This window comes from Scylla paramamosain, chromosome 48, assembly GCF_035594125.1.
Source record: "Scylla paramamosain isolate STU-SP2022 chromosome 48, ASM3559412v1, whole genome shotgun sequence".
NCBI classification, from domain to species: domain Eukaryota; kingdom Metazoa; phylum Arthropoda; class Malacostraca; order Decapoda; family Portunidae; genus Scylla; species Scylla paramamosain.
In genome coordinates, this window is record NC_087198.1 from 377836 (window position 1) to 398731 (window position 20896).

General features: G+C 44.4%; 1 protein-coding gene and 3 long non-coding RNA genes across 5 annotated transcripts in view; 1 reads left to right on the forward strand and 3 right to left on the reverse strand.

Annotated features, from left to right (window-relative positions):
* The window catches only part of LOC135095169 (uncharacterized), a 37214-nt gene extending 36074 nt beyond the window's left edge, over positions 1–1140 (forward strand). Inside the window, exon 4 of the long non-coding RNA XR_010264087.1 lies at positions 297–1140. This is a non-coding gene — a long non-coding RNA (uncharacterized LOC135095169). The remainder of the gene's footprint in view (positions 1–296) is intronic.
* LOC135095168 (uncharacterized) lies at positions 78–12704 on the reverse strand. Of its 2 annotated transcripts, none has more exons than XR_010264085.1 (10): positions 12687–12704; positions 9637–9668; positions 8875–8999; positions 6853–7054; positions 6541–6598; positions 5335–5498; positions 4294–4441; positions 3792–3914; positions 2931–3157; positions 78–480 (listed from the first exon to the last, which is right to left on the reverse strand). It is a non-coding gene; the product is annotated as an uncharacterized LOC135095168 (long non-coding RNA). The 2 variants fall into 2 exon arrangements; XR_010264086.1 differs by lacking the exon at positions 12687–12704 and adding an exon at positions 9885–9902.
* On the reverse strand, positions 4502–5340 carry LOC135095170 (uncharacterized). Its single transcript, XR_010264088.1, has 2 exons — positions 5200–5340; positions 4502–5167 (listed from the first exon to the last, which is right to left on the reverse strand). It is a non-coding gene; the product is annotated as an uncharacterized LOC135095170 (long non-coding RNA).
* Positions 12705–12866: 162 nt separating the features above from the next.
* LOC135095167 (uncharacterized) lies at positions 12867–18981 on the reverse strand. Its single transcript, XM_063995958.1, has 2 exons — positions 16521–18981; positions 12867–13068 (listed from the first exon to the last, which is right to left on the reverse strand). The coding sequence occupies exon 1, from the start codon at positions 17490–17492 to the stop codon at positions 16572–16574; it is 921 nt and encodes a 306-aa protein (XP_063852028.1). The 5' UTR covers positions 17493–18981; the 3' UTR covers positions 12867–13068; positions 16521–16571.
* Between the last annotated feature and the right edge of the window lie 1915 nt (positions 18982–20896).

The window sequence follows — 20896 nt, forward strand, 5'->3', positions numbered from 1 at the left end:
ATAATAATAATAATAATAATAATGCATCTATCCAGGCCATTATTGTTGTGTAGAGTTGAGGTGCAAACAAACACCTGTAAGTGTGACACCACTGCCTTTATTTTATTCATCAGTCACACATACAAAACACAACAACAACTAACACATAAACAACAACAACAACAACACAATCAACACATCATTTAATAACAAACAGACAACACTAACAAAACAAACTGTTAATATTCCTTGTAAATTGTGAAAGAAAACAAAAAAGGAAAACCAAGATGATGATGATAATGGTGGTCTTTCCCCAGCAGGTGGTGACAGAGAGGGTGGCCAGCTTGTCCCTCCCTCCTGCCACCCAGCCACAGCACTGGCAGTTGCTGCAGTGAGACTGCCCAGGCACAAGTTTGTGCACGTGTCCAGGACGTGAAGGTGATGGGAACGTGTCCTGTAGGAGGGAGCAGAGCTGTAACAGTACCCGAGTCTGCTGCTGTGCTGGGAGGAGGAGAAAAACATCAGCAGTAGTTAGTAGTGGCAGTAGAAGTATTCAGCAGTGCTGCTGCTGCTGCTGCTGCTGCTGCTGCTGTCAGTGGTGCAGCTGTTCACTCCTCCACAGCTGCTGCCTTCCCTCAACATACTGTGTCTTCCCTCACCTACAATGAACAACTATGAACAATACCTCTCGTGCAATCAGGCAGCGCTCAGCTGTACTCACCGATAGACTGACCACTAAGAATTACCTGTGGGCCACATGACAAGGCCCACACGCCAGCCAGGCTTGGTTGCCAGTCAATAACAACAACAACAACAACAACATCTTGTACAATGAAGAACACTGAATAACAACAACACCTCTCCCCTGCATCATCAACAATCAACAACATCTGCTTTCTTTCACTCATGCTGCCCCCCCCCCTCTCTCTCTCTCTCTCTCTCTCTCTCACCTCATCTCACCTCAGGCCACAGCGCCACAGTATGTCCCCCCACAGTATGTTTACAAACCCACAGTGACTCCCCACAGCCCCTCACCAATAAGTGAGCCCCTCACACACACACACACACACACACACACACACACACACACACACACACAGCATAACATACACAAACGCTGCATCTTGTACAATGGCCGCAATAAAGAATGGACACACAAAATGGACAAACTTAATTTTGTTCCGACCTGCGTGAATGTAGTGAGGCTCAACATGTACAAGTGAACAGTGAGGAGTGTATTAGATTCAAGACTCAAAGATATTATACACAAAGTACAGGACACAGGTTGATGATGAGTACGGTGAGTCAAGCATTCATCTGTGGCTGGTCTGCCTCTTGAAGCACAGCACTGACCTCTTGCCCCACTTGTTCCAGCAGCCCCTCACTGATCTGTGTGGCAACAGCAGTACTAGTGCTGTGTGTTTGTGTGTGTGTGTTTAGTTCAAGTCAAGTGGGTTTTCAAGGGTGTTTTTACAGTTGTAGTGACAGATTAACAACATTTCTGCATTACTGACAGGGGAAACATTCTTTTAAAAGGCTGGAGTTGAAGTGATGTGGGTTTTCAAGGGTGTTTTTACAGTTACAGTGACAGATCAACATTTCTGCATTACTCACAGGAGAAACACTCTTAAAAGGCTGTAGCTGAAATAATGCAGGTTTTCAAGGGTGTTTTTACAGTTGCAGTGACAGATTAACAACATTTCTGCATTACTGACAGGAGAAACATTGTTTTAAAAGGCTCTAGTTAAAGTGACGTGGGTTTTCAAGAGTGTTTTTACAGTTGCAGTGATATATTAACATTTTTGCATTACTGACAAGAGAAACACTTTTAAAAGGCTGTAGTTGAAGTGATGCAGGTTTTCAAGGGTGTTTTTACAGTTGCAGTGACAGATTAACAACATTTCTGCAGTACTGACAGGAGAAACATTCTTTTAAAAGGCTTTAGTTGAAGTGACGCGGGTTTTCAAGGGTGTTTTTACAGTTGCAGTGACAGATTAACAACATTTCTGCAGTGCTGACAGGAAAAACATTCTTTTAAAAGGCTTTAGTTGAAGTGACGCGGATTTTCAAGGGTGTTTTTACAGTTGCAGTGACAGATTAACAACATTTCTGCAGTGCTGGCAGGAAAAACATTGTTTTATAAGGTTTTAGTTGAAGTGACGCAGGTTTTCAGGGGTGTTTTTACAGTTGCAGTGACAGATTAACAACATTTCTGCAGTGCTGACAGGAAAAACATTCTTTTAAAAGGCTTTAGTTGAAGTGACGCGGATTTTCAAGGGTGTTTTTACAGTTGCAGTGACAGATTAACAACATTTCTGCAGTGCTGGCAGGAAAAACATTGTTTTATAAGGTTTAAGTTGAAGTGACGCAGGTTTTCAGGGGTGTTTTTACAGTTGCAGTGACAGATTAACAACATTTCTGCAGTGCTGACAGGAGAAACATTGTTTTATAAGGTTTTAGTTGAAGTGACGCAGGTTTTCAGGGGTGTTTTTACAGTTGCAGTGACAGATTAACAACATTTCTGCATTAGTGACAGGAAACACTTGAGAACCCGTCTAAGCCTCCCTGTGGCCTTGGAAACATGCAATATTCTAACACAGGGGGAGGGGGAGCCAGATTAAAAAAAAATTTGAGAACTCAACTTGTTAAACAATGCAAGATTACAAACTTGATTCAATCCTGCAGAAACACAATTATGCAGCAAGAATTGGGTGTGAATACCTGACACCCTGGTGCACACACACACACACACACACACAGCTGGGCCAGTCCTCTGCAGCAGAGTTGGGCAATGTCTGACATCACTTTGGCTGTCCTTGGCGCTGATCCAGTCCAGCAGTGACACTTAACTCACTGTCAGACAGAGAGAGAGAGAGAGAGAGAGAGAGAGAGAGAGAGAATATCAACAATTTTTATTTACAACAGCAACAACAACAAAAACAACAACTTACTTTCTCTTTTTTCTCCTTCTCCTCCTGCCCTCTTCTCCTTCTCATGCTCTTCCTCTTCTTCCTCCTCCTCCTCCTCCTCTTCCTTCTCTTCCTCCTCCTCTTTCTTCTGTGCTGTGCTTGTCCTCCTCTTCTTCCCAGCTTCCTCCTCTTCCTCTTCTTCTTGTGTCTTCCCCAAGAGTTCAGGGAAGACTGGAATCCTTGCCAGTAGCTTCAGGTCCTCTTCAAAACTGTAAGTAGTAGTAGTAGTAGTAGTAGTAGTAGTAGTAGTAGTAGTAGTAGTAGTAGTTGTAATAGTTGTAGTAGTGACACACACACACACACACACACACACACACACACACTCCAACCATTTTTCTATCTCTATCCTTCTCTCTCCTCTCTTCTCCTCCTCCTCCTCCTCCTCCTCATCTTCCTCCTCCTCCTCTCCCCATTGGTGAGTTGCCAGGAAGAGTAAAGAGTCACACACAACTGTAGGAGAGACTTGTAAATAATAAAAAAATATGCAAGACATTCTCTCCACCTCCCTCTCTTCTTTTCTCCATATCTCCCTCCACAAGTTATCTCCAGGCTTCTCCTCCCTCACAGCCCTTCCTCCATGCTCCCTCCACCTTTCCTCCAATCCTGACTATCCTGCAACACTTGCTTCATGATTAAAATAGTGCTTTTGTTAGATAGTCTGACATGACAACCACACATTTTTCCCTCCACCAACCTCTCTTCTCTCCTCCATATCTCCCACAAGTTACCTGCAGGCTTCTCCTCCCTCGCAGACCTTCCTCCATGTTCCCTCCACCTCTCCTCCAACCTTGACACACACACACACACACACACACACACACACACACACACACACACACTTACAAGTGAAGCAGGGCGACCTTCTCCTCCCGGCCACTGAGATTACAAAGTTTTGCTGGAATGCATCATGTCTTGCTCTGAAGGCTGCCACAACGTCTTCCAAGTTGCCCAACACTACTGCCCAGCCTGCAGTAGTAGTAGTAGTAGTAGTAGTTGTAGTTGTAGTAGTAGTAATAGTAGTAGTAGTAATGGACAGAGGAAAGAAAGAGGAAGAAAGAGAAGGAGAGAGACAAATTCATGACAATTATCTCTTCTTCCTCTTGGTTCCCTCTTCTCTTCTTCATCTTTTTCTCTTTCTTCCTCTCTACCTTTCCTCTTCTTCTTTTGCTTTCCTCCTGTGACCTTCAGAACCCCCTGTGACCTTCATTTTGACACACTAACAACATTCACATTTGAAAAACCTAACTTAACCTAACCTAACCTAGCCTAACCTAACCTAACCTAACCTACCTAACCTAACCTAAATTAACCTAACCTAACCTAACCTGACCTAACCCGACCTGACCTTGTTGCTGCAGATGCTGGTTGTGAACAAGCTGGCGGCACGTTCTGGTGACCTCACTGGCGTGCTCGTAAAACTGCTGCGCTAACTGTGTCCGCGCCACCACACTGTTGTAGGTGGCTGGCATGTTGAGGCACCCCTCCACCTGTGCCTGCAACAGTAGTAGTAGTAGTAGTAGTAGTAGTAGTAGTAGTAGTAGTAGTAGTAGTAGTAGTTCAATAAAATAAAGCTGAATAAACAAACAAACAAACAAACAAACACACACACACACACACACACACACACACACACACACACACACACACACACACACACACACACACTAAAATAACAGAATATCAAGGAGAAAAAGTTGTATTTGGCAGTGGTCAGAGGTGAGGTCAGCCAGGAAGGTGAGAGGTCAGTGGGGAGGGCTGCAGCCTGGGGTGGTACGGCCAGCACAGGGAGAGTGACCACAAGGATGAAGGGATGAGTGCTGCTGCTGCTGCTGCTGCTGCTGCTGCTGCCCACCACAACACACTGAGGCTGCCCTGCTGACACTCTGAGGGGTGGGGGAGGGGTTGGAGGTGAAGAGGGCCCTGACACAAGTCTTCAGTGGCACAGGGGTCACGGCGAGGGGGACGCAGCCAGTGCACTGGGGACTGGTGGGCAGAACGACAGGTGGCAGACTGGGGCTTCAAAAATTGAGGCTGAGGAAAGAGACAGGAAGGAAGTGTGTGTGTGGAAGAGAGTGGTGGGTGAATGGAGCAGCGTCAGCAAGAAGGCTGTCAGTGGTGGGTGAGTGGGGAGTCATCAGGGAGCTGTGGAGGAAGGCTGCCAGGTGCACGGACAGGGCCGGCAGGCAGAGACAGGCAGGCAGGCGTGTCTTGTGCAGGGCCTGCCACGTGTAGGCCTGCCGGCTTGCTGCACCTGCCACGTGTAGGCCTGCCGGCTTGCTGCACCTGCCACGTGTAGGCCTGCCGGCTTGCTGCACCTGCCTGCTTCGCCACTGCAAGAGTCAGCCACCATTCTCAACCCTTCACCACCACCACCACCACCACCCACCCTGAGGTCGCCGTCCCCGCCAGGCTGCACAGAGGGGGTTGGGGGGCTGCTCCCTCAATGGCCACCTTGGAGAACAGAAAGATGGGGGACGAGTCTGTGCCGGCCGAGTAATGACACACCCACTTGCAGGAGTCCAGTGTTTCACCCCCAGAGGCCAGCAGCACCTGTTGACAGTAGTAGTAGTAGTAGTAGTAGTAGTAGTAGTAGTAGTAGTAGTAGTAGTAGTAGTAGTAGTTGTAGTAGTAGCACACACACACACACACACACACACACACACACACACACACACACACACACACACACACACACACACACTAACCACTGTCACCTCGCAAACAAGCAATAGGCACACAGCAACACTACAAATACAACAAACAACATCAAACACTAACACAACTCACAAAACATTAACAACAAACAACAAAAATAAAACAAAAATCAATACAAAAACACAAACAAGCAAATATCAAGCATGACAAGTACAACAACACTGCCAGAGTGACTCGCGTGTGACAATGAGCCAGGCAGACCTGACAAGCTGAAGAGGGGAGGCATCCCAGACACTGCCACACACACACACTGCCACACACACACACACACACACACACACACACACACACACACACACACACACACACACACACACTGCGCAGCCTGAATTGGCCCACACAGGCACACACAGTCAGTCAGTCAGTCAGTCAGTCAGTCAGTCAGTCAGTCAGTCAGTCAGTCAGTCAGTCTCCTGGCGCAGGCTGCCTCTCCCTCGCCGGCTCCAGCCAGCGTGCCTTGCCTCACCAGCCGAGGGACACACAGCCTTGTCACTGGTGAGTTTGTTGTGCACCACAGTCAGGCAGGGTGTGTCTGCTGGTGCACCCTCACTCTGCCAGCCCCTCTGCCATCCCTCTCACTGCCCAGGAGTCTCTCCCGCACCAAGCCACGTGACGGCCGCCACCCAGTGCTGCCCGTGCCAGGACCCACAGGACCGTCACTCGTGCCCCTCCTGTCCGTCCACACCTCACAGAAAAGCTTGTCTTGTTTGGCCTCAGCAAGGCACTCACACACACACACACACACACACACACACACACACACACACACACACACACACACACACACACACACAACAGGATATACACACCAGTTTGGAAGAACCTTAAGCTAACCAAACTTAACCTAAGCTAAGGTAAGCTATCTGGCAATACTGACCTGCTTGTCTGGGGGCACCTTGACAACACTGTGTATTGCACCCTTCACCACCTCAACACTGCACAAAATGAATAAACCAAATATTATTATTATTATTATTATTATTATTATTATTATTATTATTATTATTACTACTACTACTGCTACTACTACCACAGATATAATGGCACTTGTGTGTGCTTTGATGTGTTTTATATTGCACTTTTATCAACAGTAAACAAACTCTCTCTCTCTCTCTCTCTCTCTCTCTCTCTCTCTCTCTCTCTCTCTCTCTCTCTCTCTCTCTCTCTCTCTCTCTCTCTCTCTGCCTACCTCTCTAGTGCCAGGTTCATGTCAAAGGTCATCATGGTGCCAGTGTCAACGAGGAAAACGTAAATCATGTTGGCTCAGTTGAGGTCAGGTCAAGTCAGGTCAGCCAGCCAGCCGTCCAATCACAATCCACGAAGCTCTGGGCCAATGGGAGGGCTGATGGTGATCCCCTGTCGATCAATAGGGTGGCTCAGTTTTTGCTTGGCTGAGGAGAGAGAGAGAGAGAGAGAGAGAGAGAGAGAGAGAGAGAGAGAGAGAGAGAGAGAGAGAGAGAGAGAGAGAGAGAGAGAGAGAGAGAGAGAGAGAGAGAGAGAGAGAGAGAGAGAGAGAGGTTAAGTTAGATTAGTTTAAGTTAGGTTAGGTTAGGTTAGGTTGCTTTAGATTTTGTTGTGTTAGGTTTGTTTAGGTGAGGTGAGGTTAGGTTAGGGGAGGGTCAGGCTAGGTCAACGCATCACCTGTGGTACAAATGCATCAAAAAACACCTTTTGTCATTTTCTTATAGCATCACCTTAGTTATCCTGCTAAATTTGCACCTACAATCAACACTGCCATCCCCTTTACTTCTTGCACCATACCCTAACCTAACCTAACCTCACCTAACCTAACCTAACCTGACCTAACCTAACCTCACCTAACAAAAGCTAACCTAACCTAACCTAACCTAACCTAACCTGACCTAACCTAAGCTAACCTAAGCTAACCTAACCAAACCTAAGCTAAGCTAAGCTAAGCTACCCTAAGGTACCCTAACTCCAGCCACTAGCTGCATCAGACAACAACAGGAGATGGCCCTGTGTTGGCAAGCTTCCCACTGCTGCAGCGCCAGTCACACTGGAGCCGTCAAGGAGAAAGCACGTGGGCACCTTCTCTCTGTCCCAACGACTCATGTGGCTTGACACGCGTGCACACACACATACACACACATATATATTTACTTGTGTGTGTGTGTGTGTGTGTGTGTGTGTGTGTGTGTGTGTGTGTGTGTGTGTGTGTGTGTGTGTGTGTGTGTGTGAGTGCAGCATGTCAGTGTAGTGAGCAGTGTTGTTTGTAGAAGGTGTGTTTACTTCAGTATTATTCAAACCATTTGTGTGTGACATGCACATTTGTGACAAGCCAACGACAGCTGTGTTTGTTTGGGCAGCACGTTAATTTTAGCATTGAGAACAGAGAAGGCTTCCGTGCTGGAACGCGCTGCGTGCCACTCACCAAACCGCTCACGCTGATCGCACTCATTTTCTTCACCTACAAATACAAGTTGTTGCAAACTCCAGTTCTGCACTGCACATTGTTTGTTTGTTTGTTTGTCTGTGTTTGTGTTACCGTGTCTTAGTTGTTCACACCATAAAAAGGGTGAGTGTTCAGTGGTGGAGTGTGAACACCTTGCCTCAGAGGAAAGGGTCAATGCATGGTGGTGTGTTGGTGTTGCACATGTTCCTGTCCCTTGCTAATGTTCAAAAGTCAACAAAAGGTGCACTCAGTAATTGCAAAGGAGAAAAATGACTTTAAATCTACAGCTGTGTTTACTGACCAGCGCACCACTGGTGTGCCAAGCCCCACACACCAGTGTGCTCACTGCTGCACCCGTCCACCTGTCCACGGTGCACAACAACCTCACGGCTTAACACAACACAACACAACACAACACAAGCTAAACTAACCTAACATAACCAAACAAAACAAAACCTAACCTAACCAAACCTAACTTGACCTAATCCAACGTAACTTTACCAAACCAAACTTTTAACTTAACCTAACCAAACCATAACCTAACCTAACCAAACCATAACCTAACCTAACCTAACCTAAACCTAACCATAACCTAACCTAACCTAAACTAACCATAACCTAACCTAACCTAACTTAACCTAACCTAACCTAACTAACCATAACCTAACCTAACCTAACCTAACTTAACCTAACCTAACCTAACTTAACCTAACCTAACCTAACTTAACCTAACCTAACCTAAGGTAAGGTAAGGTAAGGTAAGGTAACCTCAGCAAAGCGAAGCAAGAATTGACTTACTGGTTCACAATTGCCGGGTGAAGCAAGCAACAGTTTCCGAGAGGCTGGCGTGACCTGCGAGACTCAACGCTGTCCTTGTTTGTTTGTTTGTTTGTTTGTTTGTCAAGAATTGCTCTTCTTTGTTCCTGCAAACATAACAATTGATAAGGAAACACTGACAAAACAAACAGGAGGAGGAGGAGGAGGAGGAGATAATTATAAGGAAAGAGACCAAGGAAGGAGAGAGAGAGAGAGAGAGAGAGAGAGAGAGAGAGAGAGAGAGAGAGAGAGAGAGAGAGAGAGAGAGAGAATGTGTGTGTGTGTGTTTGTTTGTATATACACACACGCACACACAGCTTGTTCACACACTCCCTCTCTCTCACTCACTTTAAAGGAAACTGACTCTCTCTCTCTCTCTCTCTCTCTCTCTCTCTCTCTCTCTCTCTCTCTCTGTGTGTGTGTGTGTGTGTGTGTGTGTGTGCGTTTTGATGGCTGGGTGGGTTGGTGGGTGGGTGGTAGTGGTGGTGGTGGTAGTAGTAGTAGTAGTAGTAGTAGTAGTAGTAGTAGTAGTAGTAGTAGTAGTAGTAGTAGTAGTAGTAGTAGTAGTGGTGGTGGTGGTGGTGGTGTTGTTATTGTTGGTGGTGGTGGTGATGTTGTTGTTGTTAATAGTATAAAATCAACAAAATAACAATAACAAATGAGCTAGTACTATGTCAATGAATAAAATAGTAGTAGTAGTAGTAGTAGTAGTAGTAGTAGTAGTAAGAGTAGTCGTATACTTACATGTCTGAGAGAAGGCTTCAATTTTCTTAATTCTGAAAAGAAAAAGAAAATATCATTATTAGTATTACGATTATTATAAAGAACACAAGGGCTGATGCAGGAAGCCATTCACACACTCGTCTTGTAGTAGTAGTAGTAGTAGTAGTAGTAGTAGTAGTAGTAGTAGTAGTAGTAGTAGTAGTAGTAGTAGTTATCCCCGTTCAGTGTGTGTTGAATGAGTTATTTCTTGTGGTGCCGTGATTAATGACCCTGAGGATTTGGTGAGTGTCCCTGGCTGTGTCCCTGGGCCCTATGAAGCCTCCCACCTGGTTCATCTCGCCCCACGGCCTGTCTGCTGCTCTCATTACTATTATTATTATTATTATTATTATTATTATTATTATTATTATTATTATTACTATTATTATTATTATTATTATTATTATTTTGGCCGTGGTGGTGGTGGAGCAACAAGAAGAAGAAGAAGAAGAAGAAGAAGAAGAAGAATGTTTTTAAAAGTATCTTATAGGGGGAGAGAGAGAGAGAGAGAGAGAGAGAGAGAGAGAGAGAGAGAGAGAGAGAGAGAGAGAGAGAGAGAGAGAGAGAGAGAGAGAGTCAGTTAGAGGAGAGGAGTTCATGAGACGAAAAGCTTTTGATTCCACCCTGTGTGGCAGAGTGGCATGAGTGGAGTCCCCCAGACATGTGAAGCTCCCTACACACTCCATACATGAATGGATAAGGCTCCTTGTACTGAGTTAGCAGCTGGGGGGCTGAGAAAAACTGGTGGAGACGTCTCAGAACGCCTAACCTCACAGAAACTGTTTTAGCTAGAGATGAGATGTGAAGCTTCCAGTTCAGATTATAAGCAATGGACAGAGCGAGGATGTTCAGTGTGGAAGAGGGGGACAGTTGAGTGTCACTGAAAAAGAGAGGAGAGTTGTGTGGAAGGTTGTGTCCAGCTGATAGGTGGAGGAATTGACTTTTTGATCCACTGAACAATACCAAGTTTGCTCTGCACCAATCACAAATTTTAGAGGTGAAAAGTGAGGCATTCTGTGGCTTCCCTCTGTAAACTGTTTACTTCCTGAAGGGCTGGGCCTCACAAAAAGACATGGAGTGTGTTTATTACAACAAACAAAACACAGCTTGAAATATTTGTACCAATAAAAGCTTTAGAAATAACACACACACACACACACACACACACACACACAAACACACACACCTAACCTAACCTAACCAAACCAAACTTAACACAAGCAAAACATTTAATAGCTACAACTGAAAGGAAGGTTGAGTTTAACAAACATAGCATTTAACCACACAACACACCACAAAACATGCTTATCTCCTTATATCGTCAACATCAAAGCCCCCACGTTTTTAATACTTGCATTAGTAATATATTAAAGAAATCCAATACTTTCAATTCACAAGTATAACAAGACAATTAAGGTGAGGTGCAACAAGCCAGTAGGCCTACACGTGGCAGTCCCTGTGTGAAATAGGCCTGCCAATCTCCAGCTGTCCTCTCCAATCACCACCCAGTCTAATCTCTCAGAGCTCCCTAAGACTCGCCACTAACAGCCTGATTGCTGAGTCCGTTCCACTCATCTGCCACACTATTTGAGAACCAATTCCTCCCCATCTCTTTCCTAAACCTAAATTTTCAACCTTGTGCCCGTTACCTCTTGTTCTGTCCTGGCAGCTGGTCTAAGATTGAGTTTGCCCCCTTGTTGTAGCCCCTATACCACTTAAAGACTTCCATCAGGTCCCCTCTTAACCTCTGCGTCTCTAAACCACATAAATGTAACAGCTTCAACCTCGCCTCGTAAGGAACACTCCTCGTCCCCTGTATCCTTTTAGTCATTCTCCTCTGTACTGATTCTAATAGACCTATATCTTTCCTGTAATGTGGGGACCAGAACTGCACAGCGTAGTCTAGATGAGGTCTGACCAGCGCCAAGTATAACTTTAATATTACTTCCGGCCTTCTACTTTTAACACTCCTAAAAATTAATCCTAGTACCCTATTTGCCCTGTTTCTGGCCTCTATGCATTGTTTCCCTAGACGGAGTTCAGAGCTAACTATAACTCCTAAATCTTTCTCGTACCCTGTACCTACCAGAGTTTGGTTGTTTGTTGTGTACCTAACCTAACCTAACTATAACTAGTAAATGTTTTTTGTACCTGGAACCTAACAGCATCATTGCTCGTTGTGCGCCTAACCTTATTTAACCTAACCTAACAGAACTTAACCCAACTTAACCTAACCTAACAGAACTTAACCTAACCTAACCAAACCTAACCTAACCTAACTTAACCTAACTTAACCTAACCTAACCTAACCTAACAGAACTTAACCTAACCTAACTTAATCAAACCTAACTTAACCTAACCAAACCTAACCTAACAGCTACATAAAGAAGTCAGTGTTTTAAGTGAATTATGTAATGGTGTGCTTGTCAACCAGTAACACCTTCAACAAGTGCACCAAGTCTTTGTGGTAAATTACTGCAACAAAACAAGATAAAAAAAAATTGCAATAAATGAATCAATAGATAATAAATAGTGAAAAAAAAATGTTAAATTTATAGTTTAAGCTAATGTCCCCAATCTCTACCCACGGCCCACGGCGTTATTATTAATTTCCGACAAGTAGTGTAATCATTAGAAATGATGTGAATAGTGAGAACAAAATGAGGTAGGTTATTACCACGTAGTGTGGAATGGCTTAAACTATAATAAAACCGCGTTGTTTTAAAGACGTGCTAACAGCTGACTTATTGCCCACACACACACGCACACACATCAATAACAGCCACTAGTGTACGTGTGGGGTCCCTGGTTGGCTGGGTCGTCTGTCAGTGTTGCCAGTGGTGTATCTTCCTTGAAGTGTTACCAGGGAGGGCAAGGTTAGGTTAGGGGCACAAGGAGCAACGCCAGACGGGCCCAAGAAAGCCAGGGACCCCACCTCTTCACTAGTGGCCAATAACGATAACAAGAATCACACACTAACAGACTGCAACATTCAAGTGCATTTAAATACACAAATACATGGATTGAAATACTTTTTTTTTTTTTCAGCGGTTTAATGAAACACTTAGAGGCGCCGTGCAACACTGATCAAGTAGTAAGTGTGTGCGTGCGTGTCATCAGGCAGCCAGAGCGAGCTAGAACTTCACACACACACACACACACACACACACACACACACACACACACACTCTCTCTCTCTCTCTCTCTCTTACTTTTCAAATAGTCGTTGGCTTCATCCTTGAGCTCCTCCGCCTCCATTTTCGCTCTAATTAGAGAGAGAGAGGGGGAGAGGAACCACAGATAAGTGAACTAGCTCAAACATGGCCTCTCTTTTTTCTCTCTCTCTCGATCTTGATCTTGATGGTACAGGTGGCACAGGATCACTCCTGAGCCAGGCCTTTGGATCGGAAACTCCTGTAGAAGGGGAAAAAAAAGAGAAACGAACAGCATCCTCTATCCTAATTGTTCATACACCTGGCACGCCACATTCTCTCCAGAAACTCTTTCACCGCCTCAATCATCCTTTCATTCGCCTCTCTACACAGTCCCAGCAACAACACCATCCATTCCTTTCCTGTGTTCTCCACTCTTTCATTCCTATCATGCCCTAACTCAGTCAGTATCACTTGCATCATCTCATTCCTGTCTCTGGCATACTTCACACACTCCAGCACCACATGTTCCACCGTCTCATCCTCTCCCATGTCACACATCTGGCACACTTTGCTGCGGGACTCAGACCACCTGTAACTCCTTGCATTCACATCCATACACTGTGCCCTCGCTCGGAAGAGAAGATCACCGCCCAGGCTTCCATCATACCACCTTTCATACCTCGGGGCCTCTTTCTCCTTGTACCATTCCAGGGTCTTCTTTCTTTCCATCTCATTCTTCCATTCATTCAGTCCCACACATTTCACTTCTTTGTCTATCTCATTCTTCCATTTTCTCACATCCCATTCGGCTCCCACTCTGCCTCCTCTTGTTACCACCCATTCACGCTCATTTTGATTCCTACCAGCCATTCTTATCGCCCACACAACTTGCAATCCATTCCTGTCTGTCATTCTCATGCATCTCTTCCTCCATTTGCTTCCACTTTCATTCCACAGGTACACCTTCCTTGCTATTCTTGCATCATCCATTCTCTCAAGCCTAATCTTGTACCTAAGTGTGGCTTTTGTCAGTCTTTCTCTGAAGGTGCTCCATCCCATGTCACCTCTCAAGGCTTCAACTGCTGTGCACCTCGATGCACTCAGTGCCATCCTTGCTACTCTATTCTGGCCCACTTCTAACTTATCAATTTCACTTTCATTCCATGCAATCACATCCATACCATACATTATGCATGGCACAGCCACACTCTTCCACACTTCTCTCAACACATCATACTTACTTGCTCTCATCCTTGCCGCGCTTCCCAGTCGACCTGCCCACTGGTTTACCATACTTATCTTTTCATTCTTTGCCTTTGCACACCCACTGGGACTCATCCACATCCCTAAGTACTTGTATTCTTGCACCTGTCTCAACTCATTCTCTCCAAGTCTCCATACCACATTACTTTCATCCTCTGACCTATTCACAATCATTACTTTGCTTTTCTCACTGCTAAACCTTACTCCAAAGTCTTTACCATAGCCATCCACTACATCCAACAAACTTTGAAGCTCATCTGCCGATTCACTCATAACAACTACGTCATCTGCATAAAGGAGCACACATACTTTATCATTCCCCACACTTACCCCTACATTCATTCTTCTCATCCTGGCTGCTAGCTCCTCTGTATACAGGCTAAAAAGGGTTGGTGACAATATACAGCCCTGCCTAACTCCTCTCTCACTCTTCACCCAGTCTGTTTCTATGTCTCCTAGCCTGTATCTAGCTCTTGTGTCCACATACATACTTTGCACTATGTTAACTATCTTTGCACTCAATCCAATCTTTTCTAAGACTCTACCTAGCATTTCTCTGCTCACTCTATCATAAGCTTTCTCTATATCCAAAAAGCCTAGGCACAGTTTACCCCCATCCTTCTTTTTCTTCTCAATCATTTCATTCACCACAAACATATTGTCCTCGGCTCTCCTGTCCCTACGAAAACCATTCTGTTCTTCACCCAGCACTCCAGCTCTCTCAATCCATTTACACAGTCTCTCATTCAACACTGCACTGAAAACTTTACCTATTGTATTCACTAATGCAATTGGCCTGTAGTTCTTCAGCTCATTCTTACTCTTAAATCCTCCCTTATGCAACAGACACACTCGGCTCTCATTCCACTTTCTTGGCACTCTCTCTTCATCCCACACTCGGTTGAATAACTCAGTCATTCTGTCTATCACTACCTCCCCACCATTCTTGTAGAACTCATAGGGTATATCATCTGGACCTGCTGCCTTGCCATTCTTCTGCCTTCTCACACACCTCTCCACTTCATCCCTACTGATTCTTTCATCCAGTTCATCTGCATTCTTCCTTTCCTGTGTTACACATTCTTCTCTCACACTAAACATCTCACCTACCCCACCTACTTCTTCCCAGAACCCTTTGATTGCCTCCCTGATTCCATCCTTCTCTGTTATAACTACACCATACACTTTTAGACTCTCCACACCAACACTGCCTGACATATTCTCACCTCTCATGAACTTGTACCATTCACGGCCACCTTCCATACCTTTCTCCCTTAAAGATTGAATCACGCTCCTTTCACTCTTCACTTTAGCATTCATTATCATTCGTCTCGTCAACCGCTGCTGCTTCACATACGCTGCCCATGCATTCAGATACTCATTCTCTGCCTCATCGCTTTCATGCCTCTTTTTCCTCAGCCATCTACACTGTCTACTCATTCTCTTTCGCTCCTTCCTAGCCGCTCTGGTTTCATCATTCCACCATGGTTTACATACATTCTTTCTTCTACCTACTCTCACAAACCCTATCTGGTTCTCAGCAGCACCCCTCACGTCCTCAACCAGTTTCTCATTCAGACGCTCCACGTCATGCACACTTTCGTCGTCCCAGCTTCTCTCACTCAGATCAACCTGAAAGTTCTCCCAGCCTACATCTCTCAGTCTCCACTTCTTTCTCTTACTTGCCACTTTCACTTCATTCCCACCCTGCATCAAGCACTCCACCACCACCAGCATGTTGTGATCGGACACAGTATCAACCAAACCATCCTCATCTATCCACATGTGCGACACAATTTCACGCATTCTTCCATTCACCAACATGTAGTCAATTGCCGATTCCTGTTCTCTTGCACTCCAAGTCACACGCCCCTCTGCCAAAGTAACGTTCAGATTTTCCAGCTCCAGTTCATCAACAAACTCTCCAGGCATTTCACCATTCCTGTTCACCTGTTCCCCCAGTATTCCCACATGTGCATTCATGTCACCCATAACTAGCACTCTCTCCTCTCCATGCTCTCTCACAACTTTCTTAAGTATGTCATACTTCCTCCTATTTTCCCTCTCTGCTCTTTCACCCATGACAGTCATGTACGCTACCACCAGTACCACCTTCTCTGGTCTGCCACGACCATCCATGCATTCCACTCTTACTGCAAGCACATCCTCACTACTTGTACACTCCCCCACATCAATCTCCTCTACTTTCAGTCCTCTTTCTTTCTTGTAGAGTAGGGCTACGCCTCCTCCCAGTGTTTCCTGTGCCTTACGCCCCTTTCCAATCATAACATACTCGCATCCCTCCATTCGTACATCATCTCTCAGGTGAGTCTCAGTGAGCCCGACTAAGTCGAACCTCCACTCCCTGAGCTCCTTGCATACATCCTCAAACTTGCCCACACCCCATCCTCTCACATTCATACAGCCAATCTTCACACATTTACTTGCCTGGTTAGTCTCTTTTCTTCCATGTTTGCTGACATCAGTGGGTCCTCCTCGTCATGCATCGTCCACACAACACACCTGCCTCGCCCTCATCCACTCAGCCAGTCGACGTCCTAGCCTCTCATTCCCGTTGTGGTTGAGGTGGACCCCGTCTCTCCCGAAGAATTTGTCCTGGTCAAGGATCCCATCCATGTCCAGGAAGCTCACGTTGCCCTTCTTCTCTGCCATCCATTCCATCTTGATCTTCATGAGTTCCATGCATATCTTGCGGTTCGTTTCTCTTCTAACCTTCTCATACTGCACTCCTTCCCGTGGGCGCCGCAGGACCCCCACCACAGCCACACACATCTTCTTTTCTTCTGCTGCCCTCACTGCTTCTATCACTTCCTTTACTGTGTCTTCAGCACCTGCCTCTACTAAGTTGTTGCCTCCTCCTTGGACAACTAGCAGGCTTCTCTCTTCCATTTCTTGCACTTCTTCCTTGACTTTCCTCTTGATGTCTTGGATCTTAGCACCTCCCATGCTGGTGCACTCAATTTCCCTTCTCACAAAGTCAGGAGTCTTCCTTACCATGCTGTCTCCAATGACACGTACTGGGGCTTTCTTGACTACCATTCTCTTCTTCCTTGGGCGTCTGTCTGTTCTGGCCACTTCCACCACTTCTTGCTGGTCTTTTCTCTCTTCAGTCTTCGTCGTCTGTGCTTCTGCCTCTTTCATCAGGTTTTCTGTCTGGGTGCTCTGCTCCACTCTCTCTTCTTTTTCTTTTTCTTCATCCTGGTTCCTCCATTCATTGAGGCTCTTGCTCAGGCATTCCCTGCAGAGGAACACCAGAAGCTCGAACCCCAGCGCCTTCATGTTGGCCTCCTTCATGCCCACACAGGCTACATGGAACCAGGCCATGCATCTCTCGCATGCCACAGCCCTTTGCCTGTTCGCCACACTCTCCTCGCATGAACCAAACGCGCTCATCACCATTTTCAGGGTATTTCAGCACACAGGCAAGAAATATAAACCACAAAACTCAGAGAAAACTCAGAGAGCAAGGCAAAGCCACTTGTACACACCGCGGAGCAGGGTCTGCCACTCCGCTCCGCTCCGTCCTATGTTTACAATCTTGAATCTTGATCTTTGTTCAGTGTCTTTTGGGAGTTTTTGAAGAGTTTTTTTTGTTTTCATGTTTTTTTTTAATATACTTTTTGAATAGTGTTGATAGGAAATTGTGGGGAATTTAATGGGCTATCATGGTGTACTATTGATTTTGTTTCTTTGGCGGTAGTTATTTAGATATTCAGAAAAAATGTTGAAAGCATCTGGGTGTCTTAGAATTTGATATGCTATATATATTTTTTTTCAATTTTTCTCTTTATTAACTAACTTGTAATTGGTGATGGTGATAGTCAGAGATGATGAATTTAATGGACTATCATGGTGTACTACTACATTTTGTTTTCGTCTGCTAGTTATTTAGATATTGTGAAAAATGTTGAAACTATTTAGGTGCCTCAAAATTAGAATTGCTGTATATTTTTCTTTTTTTTTTTTAATTAATTTGTAATTGATGATGGCGATAGTCAGATATGAACAATTTAATGGACTATCATGGTGCACTATTAGTTCTGCTTTTCCACTTATAGTTATTTAGAAATATATTACAGAAAAGTACAACAATTTTTCTTCCTCCTTCTTCTCCTTCTCCTCCTCCTCCTCCTCCTCCTCCTCCTTATCATCATCATCATCATGTTTCTCTTCTTCCTATTATAATTACTACTACTACTGTGTGTGTGAGTGTGTGTGTATAGTAATAATAATAATAACAATAATGATAATAATAACAATAATAATAACAAGAAGAAGGAGAAGAAGAAGAAAAGAATAAGACGATGATGATAATGAAAACACACATATATAGAAGACATACTAAATCCTCCTCTCTCTCTCTCTCTCTCTCTCTCTCTCTCTCTCTCTCTCTCTCTCTCTCTCTCTCTCTCTCTCTCTCTCTCTCTAATATAATAATAACCAGGAATAATGAAGTATAGATTAGTGTCCCTTAAAAAACATACGTTTTCTCTAATTACGTCACTTATCTAAGAAACATAAGGTCGAGCATCATACAAATTTACTTAATAAAATGGACCATATTGACCTTAAAAGTAAAAATTATAAATATAGCTCTTTCTCTGACTTCTCCCACTTAAACATAATAAGTAGTAGTATTAAACATTACAGAATAGTAGATTTAAATAGTATATACAAGAAAAACTATCAACAAACTCGTATAATAGCAATAAACAGGAATAATGAAGTACAGACTAGTGTCCCTTAAAATACATACGTTTTCTCTAATTACGTCACGCCTTTAAGAAACAAAGTCGAGAATCTTTCCAATTACAGTTACAAAATGAACCATATTGACATTACACGCATAACTACTATTACTACTCTTATTACTACAACTACTACTACTACTTACAGCCACTACTATCGCCGAAATAGTTGTACCACGTAACTTTCTCGGCTCATTGTTGACCGATAGTCCAGCACACTACAAGGGCGGCCTGGTAGTCCAAGTAGTCACCACATACGACTGACCATTCACTACTCCTGCTACTACTGACATGCTGGTGGTGGTGGTGGTGGTGATGGTGGTGGTCATTGATGCAAATCTGATGGAGAATAAAATGGTTAGGTTAATATTATTATTTTTATTATTATTATTGTTATTATTATTATTATTATTATTATTGTTATTACTAGTAGTAGTATTAGTAGATAGTAGTAGTAGTAGTAGTAGTAGTACTAGTAGTAGTAGTAGTTAGGTTAGGAGGAGGAGAAGAGAGAGAGAGAGAGAGAGAGAGAGAGAGAGAGAGAGAGAGAGAAAGAGGAAAACAAGTGATTATCTCTCTCTCTCTCTCTCTCTCTCTCTCTCTCTCTCTCTCTCTCCCCCTTCCTCTCGCTTTATCTCTCTCTCTCCCTGTGCTTCCAGAATAAAAAAATAAGAAATGTTTTCCTTAGTTTAGTGTTGCCTGTGTTGTGCCCGAAAGTAGTGTTGTAGATTTTACTGCGCTGTGCCCGTAATCATTGAGTGACCGCCCTGTGCGTGTGTTGCCGCGTCAGGAAGGGAGTGTTGCGTCTCCAGGTGAGTACTCCTCCTGCACAAACACACACACGCACCGCCACTGGCCACTCGTTCAGCAGTCAGGCTCTCTGTAGGTGCCGCAGGAAGAGGCGTGCCTCACTCAAACTGAAGGAAGCCACGCTGAGAAAACACACTTGTATTTAGGTACAGCGAGTGTGTGTGTGTGTGTGTGTGTGTGTGTGTGTGTGTGTGTGTGTGTGTGTGTGTGTGTGTGTGTGTGTGTGTGTGTGCATCTGTGTGTGTGTGTGTGTGTGTGTGTGTGTGTGTGTGTGTGTGTGTGCATCTGTGTGTGTGTGTGTGTGTGTGTGTGTGTGTGTGTGTGTGTGTGTGTGTGTGTGTGTGTGTGTGTGTGTGTGTGTGTGTGTGTGTGTGTGTGTGTGTGTGTGTGTGTGTGTGTGTGTGTGTGTGCATCTGTGTGTGTGTGTGTGTGTGTGTGTGTGTGTGTGTGTGTGTGTGTGTGTGTGTGTGTGTGTGTGTGTGTGTGTGTGTGTGAGGATGACAATGATGATAATGATGGTGATGATGATGATGGCGATGACAATGATGATGATGACAATGATAATGATGATGATGATGATCATCATCATCATCTTGATGATGGTGGTGGTGATGATGATGCTGACATTGAAAAAAAAGTAATATATTTTCTAAATCAAGATGTTATATCAACAACCCTTCCCCCCGCCCCCCCCCCCTCTCTCTCTCTCTCTCTCTCTCTCTCTCTCTCTCTCTCTCTCTCTCCTTATCTGTGTGGACATCCGGCTAACCTTCGTTTTCTCATCTCACTACTCTTTCTACAAATCCATAAATATAATTCATGAATATAAATCCACAATATTATTATTAAACACTTCATGACAATGTGTGTGTGTGTGTGTGTGTGTGTGTGTGTGTGTGTGTGTGTGTGTGTGTGTGTGTGTGTGTGTGTGTGTGTGTGTTATAACAAGACAAGTGGCATTAAAAGTCACGTAATTCAGCGACAAGCATTGCACGACAACATTACTGCGGTGATTAAAAGTATTCCTGTAAAATGCTACGTGGCATCATACAAGCCAGGCAGGAGGGCAGCGAGGCCCAGCGACCTTGAAAGAAGATAATGATGATGATGATAGTGATGGTGACAATAAGGATCATGATGGTGATGATGATGATGATGATGATGATGACGATGATATTGCTGGCGATGACGTAACAAGAATAATAACAATGTACTGGCTGCATTCAAAAAACAAAAAACAAACAA